The following is a 21,434-nucleotide window of genomic DNA, read 5'->3' as shown; positions in this document are numbered from 1 at the left end:
TTCCTTGTGACAAAACCTTTCTTTGGGTACCATCATTTTTGACCTCTTGATCTTGAAGTTTGACCCATTTTTGTAAAACATTAACCTTGGCCATAACTTTTGAATGGTTGGTGCTAGGACATTCATATGTATTCCTTGTGACAAAACCTTTCTTTGGGTACCAACATTTTTTACCTCTTGATGTTTGGTCTACTTTTAGAAAAATAAAACCTTGGCCATAACTTCTGAATGGTTAATGCCAGTGCTTCAATTCCATATTTCTCCTTGACAAGACTTCGTTGAGTAACATTTTTTTACCTCTTGTCCTTGGGAGTTTGACCTACTGGTACTTTAGTAAGACTTTTAACTTTGGCCCTAATTTTTTTGTTGATATGGCTTTCATTTATCATGTGTATTCTTTGTGATAAGACCTTTCTTTAGATACCAAAATTTTTGGCCTCTTGACCTTGGCATTTGAAAAACTTACCTTGGCCATGAGCTGCCAGTGTATCACAAACACATCTTGTTTCTTGTTCAGTGCACATGTGCAAAATTCATCAACCAATTTTGGGACAATTCCATTTACCTTGGACCCTTGTGTTTTGAATGTAAGGGCTGTCTCGAGCAGATTCGTTCGTTAGTAAACTATTTTCTAGTATAAACACATTTAGATATGCCAAGACATGTACAATTCTTATTCCTTCCTTTTAATTTCTCATTTCTTGAGGCTGTCCTTTGTTTCTGAAAGGCTGAAGGCTCAAGTGAGCTTTTCTGAACAGAATTTGACTGTTGTCGTAAACTTTTCACATTTTCATTTTACATAATATAACAAAAGGAAGCCTTTGCCTGTTTATTCCTTTTTTTAATTTCATGACGATACATTATTTTAATAACATGCTCTTCTGAAGACACCTGCAGAAGAATATACAGCAACATTTTATTGGTAAACAGCACAGGGCTTAAGGAAGGGTTTAGCTTTCTTTTACATTTCATAAGCTTCATATAATTTTTTTTAATAAGATAACAATTATTTCAACTTCAAGCTTTCATTTTTCCCACCAAATCTGGGTCATACAAATTCTTGCCCATTTCTCTAGCTTTCACAAACTTTCTAAATAAAAGGTCAAATATTTATAGTAAAACCATTAAGAATAAACCTAGGGTGATACACATACATACATACATGAATTATAAATATATTGTGTGAATACCAGTAGAATTATGTTGCACATACTTTGTTTAACTTTACTGTTCATACATGTACTACAAGTAACACATGGTTTTGTGGGGATAAAATCATCGGGGGTTTTCTATAAAGCTGTCCAAGGTTCATCATGTTCATGCATCATAAAATTTCAATATTTTCTCTAATTAAAACGTAAAACCTTGTAAGGATTGGTTGGTTATTGTGGTTATCAACAGGTACAAGTAATTTTATCTATTCCCATACTGGAATACATAAATGTATGCCTGCACAGCATATCTGGACAAACAGCTGAGTATATTTTACAATATGATCAGCATATTAAATATTTATACCATACATATGACACAATAAACCTTTGACAGTCACATGATTAATCATGTGACCAATATAATTTCACATCTTGCATGCATTATGAACACACCACTCTGGCATGATACAGCAAAAAAAAAAAAAAAGGTTCTATATAAAACATCAGATACATATAAAATAATACAAAGAAATGAAAAGAAATGACGGTAATGCTAAATGAAGATGACCTGCTGGCTTGCTTGAATACAGAAATAAAGCTGGGAAAAAATGAATCAAAATATTTCACATGCACAAGGTACATGTATATATCATGAGCTCCAACACTGTGGTTTCACTTATTTCCTTAAACATGTATCCACATTTTTTTCCCTTATTAAATGGAACAAAATATTTTGCCCAAATAAAGGATCACTTACAGTGAATATATTTGACAGACTTTTAGGCACACTATTGCAGATCACAGATTTACACTCGTAAGTTAAATAGTTTAGTACCATCCTCCAGTTAACTTATGAAATAATTCTTCATTGAGTGTTTGATTTTTGTCTGATGATCTCATTGAAAGGAAGATGTATCCTCCTATGAACTCATGCACCACTTTGCAGTCAGCACTCAAACAAGCAAAGGTTAATGTCTCGCCTTCAAATTCTAAAATAACATGTCGCACTTCCCAATTTACGTGCCATGATTTCAGACTTCCATAACGCCAAGTTTTTATGGAATCACCAGAGTTCAAGTCCATTCGCATTATTTTGTTTGGCGATACTCCCAGAAGTTCCTGCAAGAAAATACATATACATTAAATGTGTAATACAATAACATAAAATATTGTAAACGGGTGTTTTTTTTCCCTTGTGCATTTTTTGCCCAATGATAAACAATTTTATCCAGAGCCTCTGTGGGTCTTTGCAACTGCTTTCATTTACATGTATGTCCATAAATGATGAGGGTTAAAAAAAGGATGGGGAAAATTTGTGCAGGATACAGAATTTCTTTCCAGTGGTTTAGCAAGGCTATAATTCAATGTAAAATAAATTTTAAACACCAAATTTGTCATTCAATTTGACGCCTCATGTCGTCATGAAGAGTATTTGCACTTTCTGATAAATATGTAGGCATGAAACATTACAGTTCATGTATCTTACATTTACCAGTACATTATATATCTGATGACTAGCCACAAATTATGTCACTGAACTATCATTTTTATAAAAAAAAAAAAAATGCACAATATTTTTGACATCATAGAGATATTCATGCTCATCCATGCAAGTTCACGAGGAAATGAATTTGCATTCCTTTTTTGTACAGAATCATAAGGGAACATCATTAGAAATGTAAATATAAACAGATACCTACCTCTTTCTTGGCATTCTTCTGCTTGATGATGAAGTAGCTGATGCCGTAATCAGGAAGAGACTGCCAAGCTTTTATAAATGCCATCTTGGCCTCCATCAGTGGAAGATTCTGGACATTAGCATGTGCCTCTAATATTCTCTTTTCCAGCTTGAAGGAAATAATGAACAAATTCAATATAACATACATGCATCTCCTTGAAAATTAGTAGTATGCTATAAGGCAGAGCTGCAGCTCTCTGTTCGAATTTTTTTTTTTACAGAGAGCTATAGTTTTGGAACTCTTCTATCCATAAACATTTGATTTCAAACTGATGAGCTATTTTTTTAAATAAAATCTGCAGTACTGAAAACACAGGCAAAATTTAATTTTGGCTCATGAATATCACAATAATATTGCTATTTGTATTGCTCTACCTTGCTATTTTCATTTGTATTGAAACATTTAATTCAAAAAAATGATTCTTACTGACAATTCTTCAGAAAAAAAATTATTAAATTGATGAAAACTGTACAGTAGACAACTCAGAAAATCCTATTAAAATTCTATCTACTAATAGGACCTACCTGTTTCCCTTTTAATTTCTTGTAGAATCTGGGTGCCACATAGTCCTCTGGATTCTTAATATCCACCTGTATGGGGGTCACAGGGGCATCAGTGGGGGTCTGTCGGCTCAAAAGCGTCCGCAGGCTCTGAACCTCAGTATCATAGGAACTGTCGGCCATTGTTTTACCCTGGGAAGCCAACTTACATGCTGCCATCCACTTGCAATACTCATCTTCCTGAAAATCATAACAGATCACAAATTTATATACAGCTGAGAAAAAAAAAATATAATGCAAGCTATTTGGGGGGATTCTTTAAATAGTTTGACGGCTATCATCTGTCTGATCCTTTCATATTTAGTTCTTTAGTACATAAGCCATATGCGTCATATAATATTATTATTTGTAGCTTCATAGAACTACATGTACTATGTAGCTTCAACTGACAAAACTATCAAATACAATTTACCTTATACATGTACTTGATACAACATGCATTTACAACAGACCATATCCTAGGTACTCAACAATATAATCAACAGATTTCATGCAACTTTTAGGGTAATAAAGGAAACAGCATTATGAATGGGCTTAAATCCATAAACTATTTTTGTAATGTTAACTTGTTTTTGAAATTTTGCTCATTTACTCACATCAGAAATACACACTTTGTCACATTTAAAACTTTACCCTTTTTCACAAAAATCTGTATTCTTACCGTTTCAAACCTCAGCCACAATTCAGACATTCCTTCAGGTGATGGGATGAAAAGCTTTATTCCATATTTAGCATGTGAAATGTTCAGATCTGGGTGAGCTTCACAGCCTATAAAAAAAGTTTAATGAGTAATCCTTACTTTATTTAATATATCTTAATTAAAAGAATCCCCCCCCCCCCCCAAAATGGTTCCTATATGTATAGCATTGAAAATTATCTTTACATTTAGCTTGTCATTCAACTTCGATCATCTAAAATAAACCATATGTGACAGATAAAAAAACAGAATATTTCATTGTAATGTCACACCTTACATTTCATTTTTTCCCTTGTTTTTATGATCCCATTCAACAGCTGTTCCATGTTCCATGACCTTTAACCTTACCTTTGATGGATATTTTCATCATTGGACTTCCTGTGGCCTCCTCCTGACTCTTGAAGAAGGCAATAAATAAATCCTTACAGACACACCAGGCTCTCTTGTAGCTTTTCAATGTAAACTTTTTAGGTCTAAAAAAAGAAATAAAATCAGTGATGAAGATGATTTCAAAGTTGAAAAAAATTGGATACTTTCTTTATTCATACACTATCTTGATAGTTTCAGTCATTGATTTTATAAAATTGACTGTCCATTATATGTGAATGATACTTTCTACAGTCCATTATAAGTGAAAGATAAATGGCTCGATATTTTATTTTAAAATTTGCTGATCATTATAAGTAAACTTACTTGAACCACTTGACGTAGCCACCGAGTTCTGGTATTGATGTTATGTCCCCATGAGAAGAGATATTGGCCACTTGTAAAGACTGCTCTAAGTTTGACAGATCAGCATCAATGTCATCTCCCTCCATGTGGGGGGTGCTGTGGTCCATAATGGAGGAATCACTGGGGGGCTGAGACTGTCCCACCTGCATCTGAACCTGAACCTATGGACAAATGTTTAAAATCAGACGAGTTCTCTCCTTCGTAATTTACTCATCTAATTGTGCGTGTGATTTAGGATTAAATGTAATTAAATGTAAAATTAAATGTAATGATATGCTGTTCTGGTAGGTTTAATCATGAGCAAGATTTAAAGCCCATACTGAATGAATATTCCCATAACAGCATTTTGTTGCTTTTTTGGCCATTTTTAGATTTAAAATAATTCTTTCCTCAGAAATTTCTCTTTCATAAAATTTTAATGCATCAAAATGCTTATATTGCTAGCTGAGTGGAACATTTACATTTTATACCAAAAACAATATGTATAACAATGAACCACATTTCTGAAGCATTGTGCTTGTCAAAGCAGGGAGATAATGCATTTAGAATAAACAAATCTGTGTAAAAACTGAGAATTCTTTACATGAGCAAAATTCTCGGGTGTAAAAAGTAGGAAAACACTTCACAAGTCTACCTCACGGTAACCAATTAAATTTCATTTTGGAATAAAACTGTGGAAACTCAATTTCCACACAAGATTTATGATATGTTTTTTTCATTTAACTTTGGCTTGCATTTTGCAACATGCAGCCAAAAAATCAAACTGAACAGAGAGGGAATCTTAATAATTGGAATTCTGAGTCCATCTGCTTTTGTCAACAGAAGGAGATTTATTTTCTCACTATAATCCTGTCTCTGTTCTGAAATGATTTATTCTAAGCATCACTTGGTTTACATCAACTCTTCACTCCAAAAGCTCACCTGTAAATATTTTGTTTCCAAGGTAACTAAGAGGAGTGCACACAAAACTATTAAGTCTTCGTAGATTTTCATCTTCATTGAAACAGAAAAAATCTATCATATTGTTTGCACATGCCAAAGAAAGAGGCAATTATTTTATTTAGATACTGACTTTCCCCTTCATTTTTTATAGCACCGGTATTAACCTCAATGCATTGGTCAAGTTCAATTGAAGCAAACTCAATAAAATACTGCAAACATTACCAGTTTATTACATTTTCATCACAGAATTTGGGTAGATCGCTATTTGCTCGAAACTTGTAGGACACATCTTTTTTTACACCCTTTAAATTGTCCATATTGACCTTGTGTATACCAAGGTCAAACTCTTTACCTGCAGAGCTGCAAACATCATCATTTCTTCCTCTGTACAGTCGATTTCCTCGGACATTATACTCCATTTGGCTTGTTCATAGATCTGGTTAATCCTCACAGCATCATACTGGAAGAAAAAAAGGAATTCAATCTTTCAGTCCACCTAATACTCAACAGACATCTTGATTGATACATGGATGGATCTTTGCAGAAAATTGCTGACAAAGACCTTGGAAGAACAAAGAAAACATGGTTTACTACATAATATATTGTATCTGATCAATGCAACAACTTTTCTCTTCTTAATGCACACTGCATGTAGATTATATGATAATTAAGTTCACTGACCATGTAAATTTGACATTAAGGGATAAAAACAATTTATATACTAAAACAAAATATGCCAATAAGGGATAAAAACAAATTAACCATGGTACTAAAAAAAAACCCACACACACAAACTATGACAATGATGTAATTGTAAGGGATTAAAAGAGAGCCACTTATATTAGCAAAGACTATAGGTCCTTTATGTTAATTTATTGCAAAAGTTCACTGTCCTCAAAGATATTTCAACTTCTATACTTATAATCTTCTAAGGACAAAGCTAAAAGGAGGAGAGGCAGATTTTCATACAATTATACAGAGAGGATGTTCTCACAGTGGAGGACTATCAAGCCTCTCTACAATGCCTGCTGTGTTTGCCCTCCTGTATGAAATGAAGTTCAATGGCCATATGATAAAAAGAACTCAAGGGTCTTCCTGTACATTATGTATGGAATTTATGAAGAAATTGAAGTTTGCTTGCTTTCAGAAGATAACTATTCACCGCAAGACTTCACTTGACAAGCTAACACATTCCTTGAAGGGTCTGCAACACTGTTAATTCTCTTTTAATCAGTTGCATCACTGAAGTTTTTATCTCACCATTCCAAACCTGATGTCAGTTTCCAAGACAACCCAAATATTTATGTTTCAGTGTACATGCCCACGAGCCCCTTGCTTATTATCACTGGAGCAAACCTAAGGAGGGATTTCTTGGAAACAGATCATGTGTTTGTGTTTTCTTTTATGAGGGATATGTCTCTTTGAAAGCAGATAACTAGAGGGAGCAAAATCTACCTTCTTGAACACTCAATGATAATTAACTATTCCCTTCTGTGACATAAGATGTTGGTTTTTGTGTAACTTGTAACAAATGTTATCACTTCACTCCTCTGGAAACATGTTTGACACTAGAACTTATGATCAAAAAATGAAATGTTTTGGTAGGAAATGTTTTTGCACATTTTGTAAATAAAAACACATAATATTTACAATTATAAATGGTCCATTACAGTTATATAGGTTAATTAGATAATCAGACTGGTAAGACGGTTGGCTTCCTTAAAAGTACTTAACCTTGACTAGAGGATATGAATCAAAAATATACTGGTAAACCAAAACAAAAACAGAGAGCTAAAAAAAAAAAATCCAACCCACACAAACAAATGTTCTGCCATGGTTAAAATGAGACAAACAAAAATAAATTGAAACAATGTAGATTAAGCAGAGGCAGTCAGATAAAAGCAGGCATGGTTCATTATGTGAGCTAAATAGTTCAATGTTGTGCAGACCCCAAGCTCTGGAGCCATTCCAAACACAGCATCAGGAATGTTATTAAATTCTGAATCCCCATGCCTCCATCTTCAATTTGCATGCTTTGCCTTTACAATAAACCTCTTTTTTAAGCTATATATCAGGTGATATCACAACCTTTACTTTGGATCATACATATATACTTGTCATAAAAATCTTCATCTAACATAAATATTGGTGGTGGTTATGTAAAGAGAATAACACTTTTATTTGTTTAACTCTCATATCAAATGACCCCCTCGGCCTCCCTCCCTCACTCCTCCAACCCACCCTTCATGTATTTACATGCATTAAATACCTTCTATCCTAATGCTACAAAACTGCTAGACCCCCCTTGCTGTAAAGCTTGCCTTCCTCCTGTGTGTGTCATAGCTTCATATAAAAATATTTTATATCAAGTTTTTCTTTGCCTTATCTGACTCCCCCATCTAGATTCCATATGAATTACATAAATCATAACTAGCTCCCCTATCTCATAATGTTCTGATCCTCCTCTCATCACATCCATCAATCCAATTCCTATCAGACAATATTATCCTAGTTTTATCATGAATCAGGTAGGGATCAAGGGAATTAGGGGGATATCATGATAAAAATATGTAGCAATTCCTACTTTTGGAACTCAGTGTGTAAGGTTTGCTTACATACATCATTAAATACCCAGTTAATCATTATAATTGAGTAACAAATTGGAATATGTGCCATTTGATTTTCTGTAAATTGTAAATGCTTTGAAATTTCCTGTCATTGTGAGGCCATTTTCAGGCATTCAGTGCTCATCATAATAGCAATGTAGTGTAGAATTATTTCCTCTAACCCTCAATTAGCAGTCCTAGGCCACAGGAAACTGTCCATTATGACCCTTAATCTGATTGGTCACAGCTGTGATGGCTAATCATGACACCTGATTGGTCATTTGTTTTACCTCATTTCAGCCAAAACAAAAAAAAAAAAAAAAAAAAAAAAAAAAAAAAAAAAAAAAAAAAAAAAAAAAAAAATGTATGTCATCACTCAACAGTGTTCAGAAAAAAAAATTGAATGATCATTCATGTCTTCCATTTATATCACAAGCTCTTTTCATTCACTTTTTGTTTGCGTGGATCTTCTCACATTCAGGCAGGTATTTGCATATTTTTATGCTCTCTGAGCTGTTAGTCAACTGTGGGTGCATAAGATTCCAGGTACAACGTGAAGTGTTGTGCACAAAGATTGACGCACGCTAGCGTTTTCATTTTCCAACCACTGTTTACTTACAAAAAAAAAACATTAAATAATCTTTGTAGCTGTATTATGCTAAACGTAAAGTTATTGTTGCATGATCTGGCCTAACGCCAGACTTCTCTGGTAAGGCTGCTTATGTAATGTGACCACATTAAACTTTGTGTGTCCTAACTTTCAGCTCCTTAGCCAGTAATCCTATTACATTAAGAATTTTCCCTCTTTCACAGACCACCTTGGTTGGGTTTATAAACATAGATCACTGACATGTATAAACCAAATGCTGAACAAATATTTACCTTAGTATTCAAATCGTAGAAGTTATAAAATTTAAATTTCAGTTGAAGGAAATTATTATCCCTAATTCCTTGCTCCATTAAGGACCTGGAAGAATCTAGCCACCTGAAAAAAGATAAAACATTTATAAATAGACACATCACTGACTGACAGGATGTAGTAACAAAGCAGAGAAGGCACATATTGTTCTGTTCCTGTAAACTGAGAAGGACAGAATACATCTTTATACATGTACATATAGAGTTGTATATTTATGCTGAATGATGTTCACGGTCTTGAAACATTTTTTTTTGGCAGCAAAGATTGATGGGAAACTTCCACAACTGGGCAACAATCCCAGTCTACATTTATGCTACATAAATAAAAACAAACATCAGAGTTCATACACCCATCAGGACCTGGTCATTTAAAGGAGTCACTCCAAAATCTACACCTGTGTGGTTATAATGGTCTATATAAAAAAAGATGCATTAGGCAGCCTGACCTCTTGTACATAAAGCAGAGGATAAACCACATGGTGTAGGGTCCTATAAGTTATTAAATGATATCCGTTTACTAGGTAGTGCAGATCAATGAATATACACCCACACTTTAATGTATGTATCTGTACATATAATCTTTGAAATTAAATGTATAAATTACATGTTACTTAGTCTTGGTATAAATTGATAAAGCAAGATGACTCATGTTTAGTTATGCATGTCAACCTTTGAATATCAGTGTCGCATCCCAGATTTTAAGCTTTATTCTAAATTACCAAATAACTTGTGTGCTTGTCAAGAGATTTTTATCATATGACCGCACTTAAAATGTTTCGACTTTGTCTACTTTAGCTCACTTACAATTTTGCTATCAACAGGAAATACTAATAATTTCAGCATTAAGACACCCTGACCTTGACCTTTAATGTTTAAAATTATTAAGACCATGGAAACTTAATTTTTTACATTTCCCCCCAACATTGTGTACTGAACTTGTTTGAGTTCAGTACACAATGATTTGGAGAGTATACATAAGAGAAGGCCTTTAAAAAATAAAAATCTGAATTTTTCCGCTGATACATGTTTTGCTATCGACATGATGAAAGGCCTCGTTTATATCTTTATTTACAAGTTGTTTAATCTAGATCCTTTAATGCTTACACATGACCTTTTTAATTATTTAATTTGGGATCTGGCAAAGGAGCCAGGCTTATCAGAGTTATTTTCGTAGTTATCTGAGTTTCCGGTAACTTGCTTGATATAAATATTTTTAGCAGCAGGTGAGATGTTACGACCCTGCTCCCTCCACAGGTGTATAAATCTGTTATATATACCTATATATACCACGTCAATCATTATCAAACTATCTACAACATGCATACTTATGATTCTCTTCTGAATCAGAACTTGTCTTTTTTCTTGGGGAGGGGAGGAAGGGGGGAGGGAGGCAATACTTGTTAGACTGTATGGTTAATGAATCAGTTTATGTTGATATGTATCACTACTAAGTCAGTACATGTTGATTTGTATCACTAAGTGCTGAATCATTAAATACTGAATTGTATCGCTTCTGAATCAGTAAATATTGATTTGTATAATTTGAACTGGATAAAATATTGACAAGGTCATTTCAGCTAAGACAAAGTAAAGAAAAATATCTCATATTTCTTGGTATCATTAAGAAGGAAGATTTGAAAAATAAATTACTTGTTACTTAATTTGCAGAATTGCACTTACAGAAATACACCATATATGTCACTGGTTTTTATCCTTTGAAGTATCTTTTCTACCAACGCTTTCTTTCTCCAAGAAATTCTCTTAGATGTCAAGTAGATTCAAAAGATATAAAGCATGGTTATATATTTAAGTATGACTTACGCAAAGTTAATACGGGCTTTATCTGTGAGATTTTTGGGTTTGTGAAGGTACTGTAGAGCCTCTTTCATGGGTATTGGTGGGCTATTAGCCAGAGCTGACTCCATGCCGCCCTCAAAAGACAAGCTGTACATGGATCCTGGGGACATTGTGCCATTCAATGTGTTGTAGGGTGAAGGAGAATTAAAACCTGGTGAGCGGCCTAGTGTGTTCTGAAAAAAAATTAGAATACTGGATACATTTTTTAGCATGCACATGGTGAAAAATGATAGTTCAGGAGCACTGAATCATACAGTGTGCAATTTTTTTTAGATTAAGAAATTGCAGGTTTATCTTCTGTCCCAGCATGTTGGTTTTGAGTGCAGGGAGAACACGATATCAAAAGAATGTGCTTTCTTCATCAAGATATATTTTCAATCATATTTATTTTATACCTTTCTAATTATTATTCCAATCTATTAATTATTTACAGCTATCTTCATATTATTTTTATCAAAATATAAATCTAAAGATGTATGTCTGACAATAAACAAAATGTACATGCCATGTAGGCCACATCAAAATTCCATTACTGACAAGTTTTTCATTTATAAATACAGTTGAACTCTGATATCTTGAACGTAGGTATCTCGAATACCATAGGTATGTCAAATTGATTTGGAAGTCCCTACCATTTTTTCTTAATTTATTTAAACTTCTGTAACTCAAACCCTTGGATATCTCAAAGTTTTTTCTCAGTCCCATCGAGTTTGAGATAACAAGGTTTGACTGTGTATCTTGAGTTACACAGAATCTAAAATGTTCCTTGGACTTACATTAGGAGATGGACCACCAGGACTCCTGTTTGGGAATGGACTAAGTCTGTCCAGACTTCCTGTGTTGGAGTGGTTGATGCCATTACTAGTTGGCATCTGGTCGTGCAGGGAATCCCTCTTTTTCTTTGTATTTAAGTGTTCCTTAATGTTCTTTTTTAAATCATCCTTGTCCATGAATTTCATCACTGACATTTCTTCAGGATTTCTAATTCCTACAAAATACAGGTATATTTCCTATATATTTACCTTCTAAAGTTATGTATCAAAATCATATTTTTGTATATTCCAGAGTTTGCAATTACAAAGAGTATTTTTTTTTGTAGAAAACTTATCATAAAGCAGCTCATATTCAGTAAAATGCAACTGAAATGTTGCTTTACTACAAGAGATCTAAATCTCAACTTGTCACATATTCAAGAGCAGGATAATCAGCATTCCTCTAGATTACAATTTTGAACAAGACAATTGTAAGGAATAATTTCTGACCAATTATGACAGCATATTTAGCTTTGCAGGCTGCAGTGACAGTATTTAAAGATACACGTATTCGAAATCCATTAAACAAATCTGAATATGGATAATAAAAGTAATTTATGTATGCAACAGATTGGTTCGCAGGTTTTCAGTCAGAAACTCATATGTGCATGCCATATGCAATATCCCATGTGAGAATGCATCAGTGCAACCTCTTACAAAAATGTAATATACAGTATATGAAACAGAAAACAAGACTGTTGCTGGTTAGATCAGGGTATTTGAGCAACCACTGGTTAACAGAAGTTACAGGGCCCTTGCTAATAACATGACTAGAAGCTCTGATCATCTATCTGCTCCAAAGATCAAGATTGACTTGTCATTCATGACAGAGCCCAATTGTTTTCCAACCTTGCCTTCCTCCACCTGGGAATGCAGCCTTTGATCAAATACACAATGATAGACACTTCTCTAGTGGCTAAAACTCCCAGACTAATGACCAATTAAAGAGCTCCGGCTACTAAGTTGATTAACTATTACATCACTGCAAATCTTAATTCAATCAAACACTGCTTTATGCATTTATCGATTGCTGCAAAAGAGGGAGATAGAAATTTCTGGTGGATGAATCAGGTGTCAATTGTCATTTAGAAAGCTGGCCATCATAATTTTGCATGGTAAAATCACTTCAATTTATCTCTGTGTTTGCTGCATGTCTCTTATTGATTTTTACGTCTCTATTTTGGCTCAAGTTTCAGCAGGACCCCTCTTAAGACTCTAGTTTCACCAACTTCATCTATTTATCAATATAACATTAAATGTTACACATTTATTCACTATATCAAATATAGCAGTAATTTCCCTAAGTTATTACATCCCAGACTTTAAAACTACCAAATGAGGGGAATTTAATCGATACATTTTGTAACAACTTAATGAAAGATTCTGTTTCTTATAAATCTTTGATGTTGTTTTGTGTATTGACAACATGCAAGGAAATAAAATGTATTCAAGATTGTGTTGCACAAAAATCAATGTTTTCAATCAGCGATAATGAGCCAGGGTATTCTGATTTCATTTCACCTTTGTTTCCAAGTAATTTGTGAAGAGTATTTCCTTGTTTCATACACTTCAATCAAATCCAAATATAGAAATAAAATGTTTCAGAGGATGAAAACAACTAGCAAATGATAACTTTTAAAAATTTGAAAAAAAAAAAAAAAAAAAAAAATCAAACATCTCATATCATGGGTTTTATGGGCATCTTTTACAAGAAGAAACTTGCTTTTTAACTCCCATCTTCATTACAATTCTTTTAAATTAAATTTTAAAGAAGTTTCATTTTGCCAATGGATACATTATCCTTCTTCAGAAAGAAGCAGAAGTGAAGGAGGGCAATTTGGGTGACATAAAGCAACAAAGTGAAACACAAAAAACAAAGCAACAAAGAAGCCTTTATGTTAAAAATAAACACGGAGAGTTTCAAAATACATGTAGTACACAGGCTTTGATTTTAGATGTACTTGTAATTTTCCTGTTTTCTTAACAAAATCTGTTTTCATTCTTTTTTGAATTCTTAGTTTATGATCCATTTCTTTATCTACATTGTGTTGTTTCAAGTTACTTTCTCTAGGGTGTCAATTCCAATTTTTTGTCCCCCTATGTAAGAATTGATGTAAAACTGCAGCAAAAAATAAGTCTGTATACACTATATATGTTAGAATCCATTCTTAGTCAATATTGCAGTGTGATAGTTTCTCTTTTTTTGGTTCATACAATGCTTTAGCCCATGTTTCCAGACTATGGTACCTACCTAATTCTTTACACAAGGAGGTGATTGCAGAGAAAACTTTTGTTGAGAAGTTCATTCTCATGTCCAGAATCTGGAGATCTGGGAGCTGAAGTCTGACGTTTTTATGCATGGGAGTAAAAAGAAGTTTGGCATCGGCCTGGACGTCATATTGGTCCAGTGTTGAGCGGGACCGCAACAGCCACTGGTTTTTGTCTGGCCACCAGAGGGCATGATCGGACCAATCTGCCGCAATGTCTGAGAAAAATAAAAAACTATATCATAAACACATGTAAGACATCATATGACTCATATCATTTATAAAACATGTATACATTTATTATTATATAAAACTATGAAAGTCTTCAGTAACTATATTCATGAATGTTTTTATCACAAAAAAATTTATTGAAAGTCGAGGGAATCTTAGATATATTTGATAAAGGATCATGGGCCTTCCTCCTTCTTCCATGACATCTCATTGTACAAGTAATACAATATTTCAAAGCTCTCATGATATGACATATCATATTCCACTGAAATACTCAATTGTATTATAGGCTTCGCCTTCAGTATGTAAAAACCAAGTAACTTAAATTTTTTAGCTTTTTTTTATCTGACATACCAAGCATATGAGAGATCAAGCCTAGTCAGACAATCTGTAGACTTGTTCTTTTTTTTTGCATCCAGACATATTCTGATATTATATCAAGATGATCAGACTCTGGGAATTTTAGGGTGCAGTGAGAACAGGGCACCCTTGTCCTGACTCACAGATTTATAAAGCTAATTTGAGGCAGAGAGTGCTTCTTTCTAAATCTCTTTGTTTAAGGGTTTCTAGCAAAAAAAAAAAAAAAAAAAAATACTACGATGCAAAAACCTACAGAAAAAATCTTGAGAATATGATACTAATTAAATGTATAACAGAAAATAATGAGCTAATTAAACTTTCTCACACTGGATTGAACTTCATCAGTTAAATATTAGTGTAAACTATTGAATATGGGTAAAGGTCCACTATTTGTTTGCTAGTTTTGATATCCAGTAGTCGTAATGTTCTGTTTACATAGAGTTCAAGACCTCAGGTATAGGGGCTATTTGAGGTATCAGTGGGTCAATATACTGACCACTAATAGAATGCATAACACAAGACCTTATCCCGTGGTTATCAGGGATCACTTCTATAATTATATAAAACTACACATATATAGGATACAACATTCCTGGGGTCTCCAAGTAACTACAAATAGATCAGTCATTAGGATAAGGAAAAGAATGCAATCAAAGACACAAATCAAGAAAATTAGGTCAAACTGATTCAATCAACAACAGGTACTCTTTTAAAGTTACTCAATCACTGCAATGGAATGTTATCCCTATTCTGATAAAGATACTATTGGCTTTACTAGTCTTATAACTTCCAATAAAATGAAATTTAAACAGTGCTTCATGCTTTAAAATCCCATTTCCTGTCAGCTGAGGATCAATTCTGCAATATTGACTTCTTTTTTTGCTTATCAAAGTAGGTCACATGTCTGCATTTATGGAAGATTGCATGGGAAAAATGTTCTTTACATAATATATATAGGCATATCTTAAATACTATGAATCTGACAATGGAAAAAAAAAGTATCAGCTTAGCATTCATCATGATGCTAGTACAATAGTACAAATAATGAACATTAATTCTTAGAGGTGTGATGGTGACATGATATTCAAACTTCTGTTGGACATGCTTGTCTCCTCTGGGCTTAAACTCAGCCCACACCTAGCATTAAGAGATAGGCAGTGAACGTAAATAAGGTGGGCCTGATCCCTTAGTAAACTCATCTTTCTTAACTTGTCACTTAATACACAATGCATAACATACATTCTATGGGGTCACGAAAAGTGACCAAGATTTGGCAAGAAATTGACTCCCCTGACATGTATTTATGACCTCATTAAATAGCAGGTGTGTGTAAGAAATGAATTTTTTTTTCCCTACAATTTTTTCCCCTTGAAATTTGTTTATTGGTTTAATCTTGTGCGTCATAAAGTGTCATCTGCTCCAATAAACCATAGAACTATATTGTCATTTTACATCAGAAATTTGATACATACATGTGCCGTATACAATCTATCCTCTGACACTCAAATCTAAACTTTCGCTAAAGCCATGATGCATAACTATTTCATAACCAATATATATCATACAAATATATTAGTTATATGAATACCCTCTTCATCCACAATAAATACTCTCATCATTAGCAATTCCATGATAATTTGGATCCTTTTAGAGACATTCTTTGCATCATTGATAAGTGGCCACTGAGGTTCCTTTAAACAGACCCTCTCTGTTTGTCAACAGTAGACAGATTTCCGCTACATGGTCAATATAATTCCAAGTTTATCCAATTTGTACAAATATTTGTACAGGGAACTCTTTTAGCCTTGCTTGGCAAATATAGCAATTACAAGAGTTCCTTTTCCCGGAGGAATACCAGGGAAGAAGGCAAGTAAATAGTAGACACGAGGCAGACAAATAAAATGTACATAATTCATGGATTTTAACACCTAAATGTGTCACAGAATCGTACAGCAAATACACTTACACCCCTGAATGAGTTAGAAAAACTACTTAACATGAAGACATACAATTTCTATTATCACTCTTGAACCATAAGCCATGGACCCTTATCATGCCCTCCAAGCAGATGGCAGAAGTGATATTTTTTGTTTTAATGTACAGATGCCAGGCGAAAAAGAAGGCCTTTCATTAAATACAGCCATTAGGAAGATGCATGCTGGAGATACTAAGAAATGAAACATCACAAATCGGAGTTTTGTTTTGTTTTGTTTTTTTTATGAAGACTATCGTCAATGAACATATTAGATGCCATAAAGTCACAAAGCATGATTTTTGCATTTCATGAATTTAGTGTTTGGAATATATGTAAGATAGGGAATATATGTAAGATAAAAGTGATAAATTTCACCTAAGATAATGGTGTACAACACCTGAAATTTTCACGGAAGTTGTATTTTTACAAGTCGTCAAACTTAATGCATGTAAAACAATGGAGCATGTTAAGCTGATCAATCCCTGGCAAAACAGAATTCTAAATCACATTCAAAAACAAGACATGAGTCTTATATATATAATATATAGAACAAAAATCTTTCATGTATATATGAGATTTAAGTGGTATTTTATACATGTGTGCATTTACTTTAAAATATAAATGATATCAATGTACCAGTATGTGCCTGACATGGACCTCAAACTGTGATGCTTCTGACTAATACTGAAGTTGAATATCAAATGAGCATGAAAAAAATTACATTGAAAAGTAGGTCTACTAAACAGTGCAATTATTTAACCATTTGTTGAATAAAAATAAAATTAGTTTTGGATGAGTGTTAAGGCACTCAGTCCCTAACACCCTGTTTAAAACGACCATGTATTGATCGAGTTGGACATTGGATCTTTGCATCCTCTGAACTTTCAGTACATCACTTTTCATTGTAATGACAATGAGTCAGTGAATTATCATCACTAATTTATCTACACCTCTAATTCTCTCCTATCTCTCTTAACTCTATAGTGGATCTTCCTTATCTATGCTGTTTATTCTTATCTTACATTACATAATCTTAACCAATGTTCTCATACTGCATGAATAACCTAGATCATGTACCTACATAATGCATGTAATTCATACACCTTCTCTGCATAATAATCTAAGGGCATGCAATGATAACTTTCACAAGTGTCTGACATATCTGAAAGCTTGGAATGTTTCAATAAACTTTATCAATATTTCAATCACTTGAAGACCCGTAGATATTTTCATCTTCCAGACTCTGCATGATATAAATAACAGTTTGGGCTCTCAATGAATTATACAGTTATTTATATCATACATGTTCCGCAACATTCACCATTTTAATACCTGTAAAACTGGTATAACCTGTGCAAACTACTAATTGATATGCAGAATTTAAATGTCTGTAATTTGAAAAAGTCAAAAACAACCCAGAAATGATCAACTTCATAATAAGGGGAAAAAATAACCTTTTGATAACGGATTGAATTTTGGCAATGACACAAACTGCAGACTGAATGAGCAAAAAAAAATTCAAGATGTAACTTAGAGTCTATATAACCATTATGTTATCACACTCTGCATTTCTGAATACATTAAAATATATTTAGGCAAGAGGCGATTCATTAGCATTAATATTTGCTCTGTTTACAATCTAAAGGTACACGAATACAGAGAACCTTTGTCATCTGACGACTGACCTATATATTTTCAATTCAAAACATCCAATATAGGTATGAGAAAAATGAAGAACATTAATTTCATTTAAATGGAAAGAGATACCTTATATACATTCCATTGGAATGGACTCTGTTTTTGTGCAAGAACCCATTTTAATCATTCAATCTTAAATATACTGCATACCAAAAACATAAACTTTAAAAATATCGACTACTGAAATCTGAAACGATTTGTAGGCCTGCAAAATATTGGGCGTTTCAAACAACGAGGATATTTAAAAGAATATTATCCTCCAGTGACCTCTCCTCTTGTTTGTCTTTCAGAAATATGAGCCATATATGAAAGTGAAATTAGCATTTGTAAAATGGCAACCAGTGTGAACACAAAATCCCTTTACTATTTCAATTTCACCTTCTTGACAGAAATGATTTCCTACTGTGCTAAGAGTTTTTAACAGAAATTTTAAGGGGGATCATATACATAAAGGGTGGGTCTTTTTCTATACCACTGAAATGCAATTCAACATTTTTTTGTTTCCTGCATTATACTAAAAATGTTTTTCTGTAATGTAGTGTAGTTTTTTATCACTGCAAATAACATTGGGTTACTGCGTAACAAAAAAAGAGTTAGAATTCCTATTTTTTTCCACCAAATCAGTAATTAATAACATGTCAAGACATAGAGATCTGTACAGAGGTACTTGAGTGTAGAAATGGTATACACTGGCCTATACTTTATTTACTTTGTATATACATTAACTGACAAATTCTCTCTAAACACCATTAATCATTTCAATTAACTTGGAAAATTCCCAAGCAGACATTAACAATTTACTTGTCCTAAGATGTCCACTGACTCTGCAGCGACTGTGAGATGTAAAAGGATGTGTATTACGTGAAATTAACACCTCATACAAGATGTCCTGTCAACTTCGACCATAACATCCTTGTTCGATTTGTCAGTGTGCTGAATACTTCCTCAACATTTCAGTTATGGTAAGATATTTGATTTCAGTGATCACAATCTAGTTATAAAATAGGTAATCACCAGTGACAACTGTATATCAAATACCTTTCTGAATGACATTTTTTGTGCTTTTACTCTCACACTGTTTAATATAGTGTAATTATTATGAAGAAGGCCTCATCTATGAAACAAACATACAAAGTTCTGTCTCACTTTGGAATAGTAAATACTCCTTTTATCTGACAAAATTAAGGCACAGTATCCCAGAAAACAAATGAAGATTTTCTTCATAAATATATTAAAACTAAACACCAGAATGTTCAAAATTTGGTTCAAGTATTGACCAACATCTTATATATGTATTTTGACCTGAGTACACACCTAGTGCCTCCACCAGTTTCACCATGACGCCTCCTATGTGGAGGTCTCCATTGACCCTAAGTTTCTTTTCCACCTGGACGTCTGTAACCTCAATGGTCAGTTCCCACGAACCATCCACTCGTCCGCTCTCTGTCACGTAATCAGCCATAATATTTACACCCAATACACAATGTCTATCTTATCAATGTTAAAAACAATAAAATTTCATTAACCATCAACATCCAGTCTGAGAAGCTTTTTAATTTCCATGGTCACTGAAAATAGATAGAAAAAATATTCGTTTCACTGAGTAATCCACTTGAAGAGTATGACATATAACCTCGGAAGCTCTCTGAGATAGAATTTCGGGTCACTCTTAATCGTCCCAATGCGGAAAACAACTGTTTACAAATTCATGTGATTTACCTTTGTTACGGGAACATTTTCCCTCTAAAAGTTGAAAGACAAGTGAAAACTTTGTGATAAACAGAATCCAACGTAAAAGCAGAGTCCACAGTCGCCTAATTAAAGTTAACGAAGTTTACTAAACCGCAAGTACGAAACACTTTGCCCCTATTTGGGATGACGAGCGTAATCAAGAGCACAAACACCGAGTGACGTTTGAAAGCGAATACGTGATTGGTTAAGAATTTTTCACAATGCAAGAGGTTGCTTACATACTACAAGAAGGAATAAGTGTAGTTTTCTCTTTTATATATTCTACAGTATATCTATTTCTACCATTCTTAAAGCCGAGTGAAGACAGTTGTGGACATGCTTGCATAACACTGCCAGTGGTTCCGAAAGAATGGGAAATCCCTATTTTCATTTCCAAATTTTTGACCAATGAGAAAATTGCTTTCATCATAGCCTCTTTTCAGGTCTGTGAAATGATGTCATATTACGGGAAATACCTCATTCTCTGCATACTTGAGGGGGTAGCTCTCAACGTGCAAAATGACTCATGTTCTTGAACAATAAACAGAAACTTCAAAGTTGTGTAATACGGTAGTGAAAAAAAACACAGATTTTAAAAAATATTTTTCACATACATTGCATAAATATTATTTGTTATATATTTGTTCACATTTCTGTTAATATTAATTTTGCTGATTTTTAACTGAAAAAAATCATTCAAGAAAATTTCAAATCAGATTAATTAAATATTCTTGCAGTACGGTACATATACTGTGTCTAAACACAAATATTAAGTCATATAATGATGTGAAGGAAATAAAGTATATAGATTGTAAAGCAATTGGTTTTGAGTTTTTGTATTTCAATTAAGTGTTAACTTCAGATTTTTTCATTTCAGTTCATTTGAACAAATTAGCATCTCCTACTCTCTTTTTCTTTTCACTCTCATAAAACTGGATTATCTATTCAAACTTCCTTAAAGAAAAAAACATACATTTTGTAAATACATATTATTCTTTAATGGTATATACTTGTATAATGGACGGAACAGAGATATAAAAATGCTTAAAAACTTCCAAGAAGAATGATATATCATTCCCTTAAAAAAAAAAGAAGAACAACTTAGATTGCAGTACTGTACGAGGGTCATTCAACAAAATATTTTTGTCACACTTT

The 21,434-nt window shown here is 33.4% G+C and overlaps 1 protein-coding gene across 2 annotated transcripts; it reads right to left on the bottom strand.

Moving 5' to 3' along the window:
* Positions 1 to 816: 816 nt before the first annotated feature.
* On the bottom strand, positions 817 to 20,510 carry LOC133183062 (fermitin family homolog 2-like). 2 transcript variants are annotated; one of them, XM_061317992.1, is made up of 13 exons: positions 20,268 to 20,510; positions 19,863 to 20,116; positions 14,269 to 14,502; positions 11,982 to 12,193; positions 11,170 to 11,378; positions 9,313 to 9,415; positions 6,177 to 6,284; positions 4,844 to 5,043; positions 4,499 to 4,623; positions 4,115 to 4,221; positions 3,418 to 3,633; positions 2,855 to 3,001; positions 817 to 2,273 (listed from the first exon to the last, which is right to left on the bottom strand). In XM_061317992.1, the coding sequence occupies exons 2-13, from the start codon at positions 20,008 to 20,010 to the stop codon at positions 1,983 to 1,985; spliced, it is 2,100 nt and encodes a 699-aa protein (XP_061173976.1). In that variant the 5' UTR covers positions 20,011 to 20,116; positions 20,268 to 20,510; the 3' UTR covers positions 817 to 1,982. The 2 variants fall into 2 exon arrangements, with proteins under 2 accessions (XP_061173976.1, XP_061173977.1); XM_061317993.1 differs by having other exon boundaries at positions 19,863 to 20,510.
* Between the last annotated feature and the right edge of the window lie 924 nt (positions 20,511 to 21,434).

This window comes from Saccostrea echinata, unplaced genomic scaffold (assembly GCF_033153115.1).
Source record: "Saccostrea echinata isolate AGI-Se365-2 ecotype Australia unplaced genomic scaffold, CSIRO_AGI_Sech_v1 ptg000009l, whole genome shotgun sequence".
In the NCBI taxonomy this organism is placed as follows: Eukaryota; Metazoa; Mollusca; class Bivalvia; order Ostreida; family Ostreidae; genus Saccostrea; species Saccostrea echinata.
This window is presented reverse-complemented; position numbering and strand designations above follow the sequence as displayed.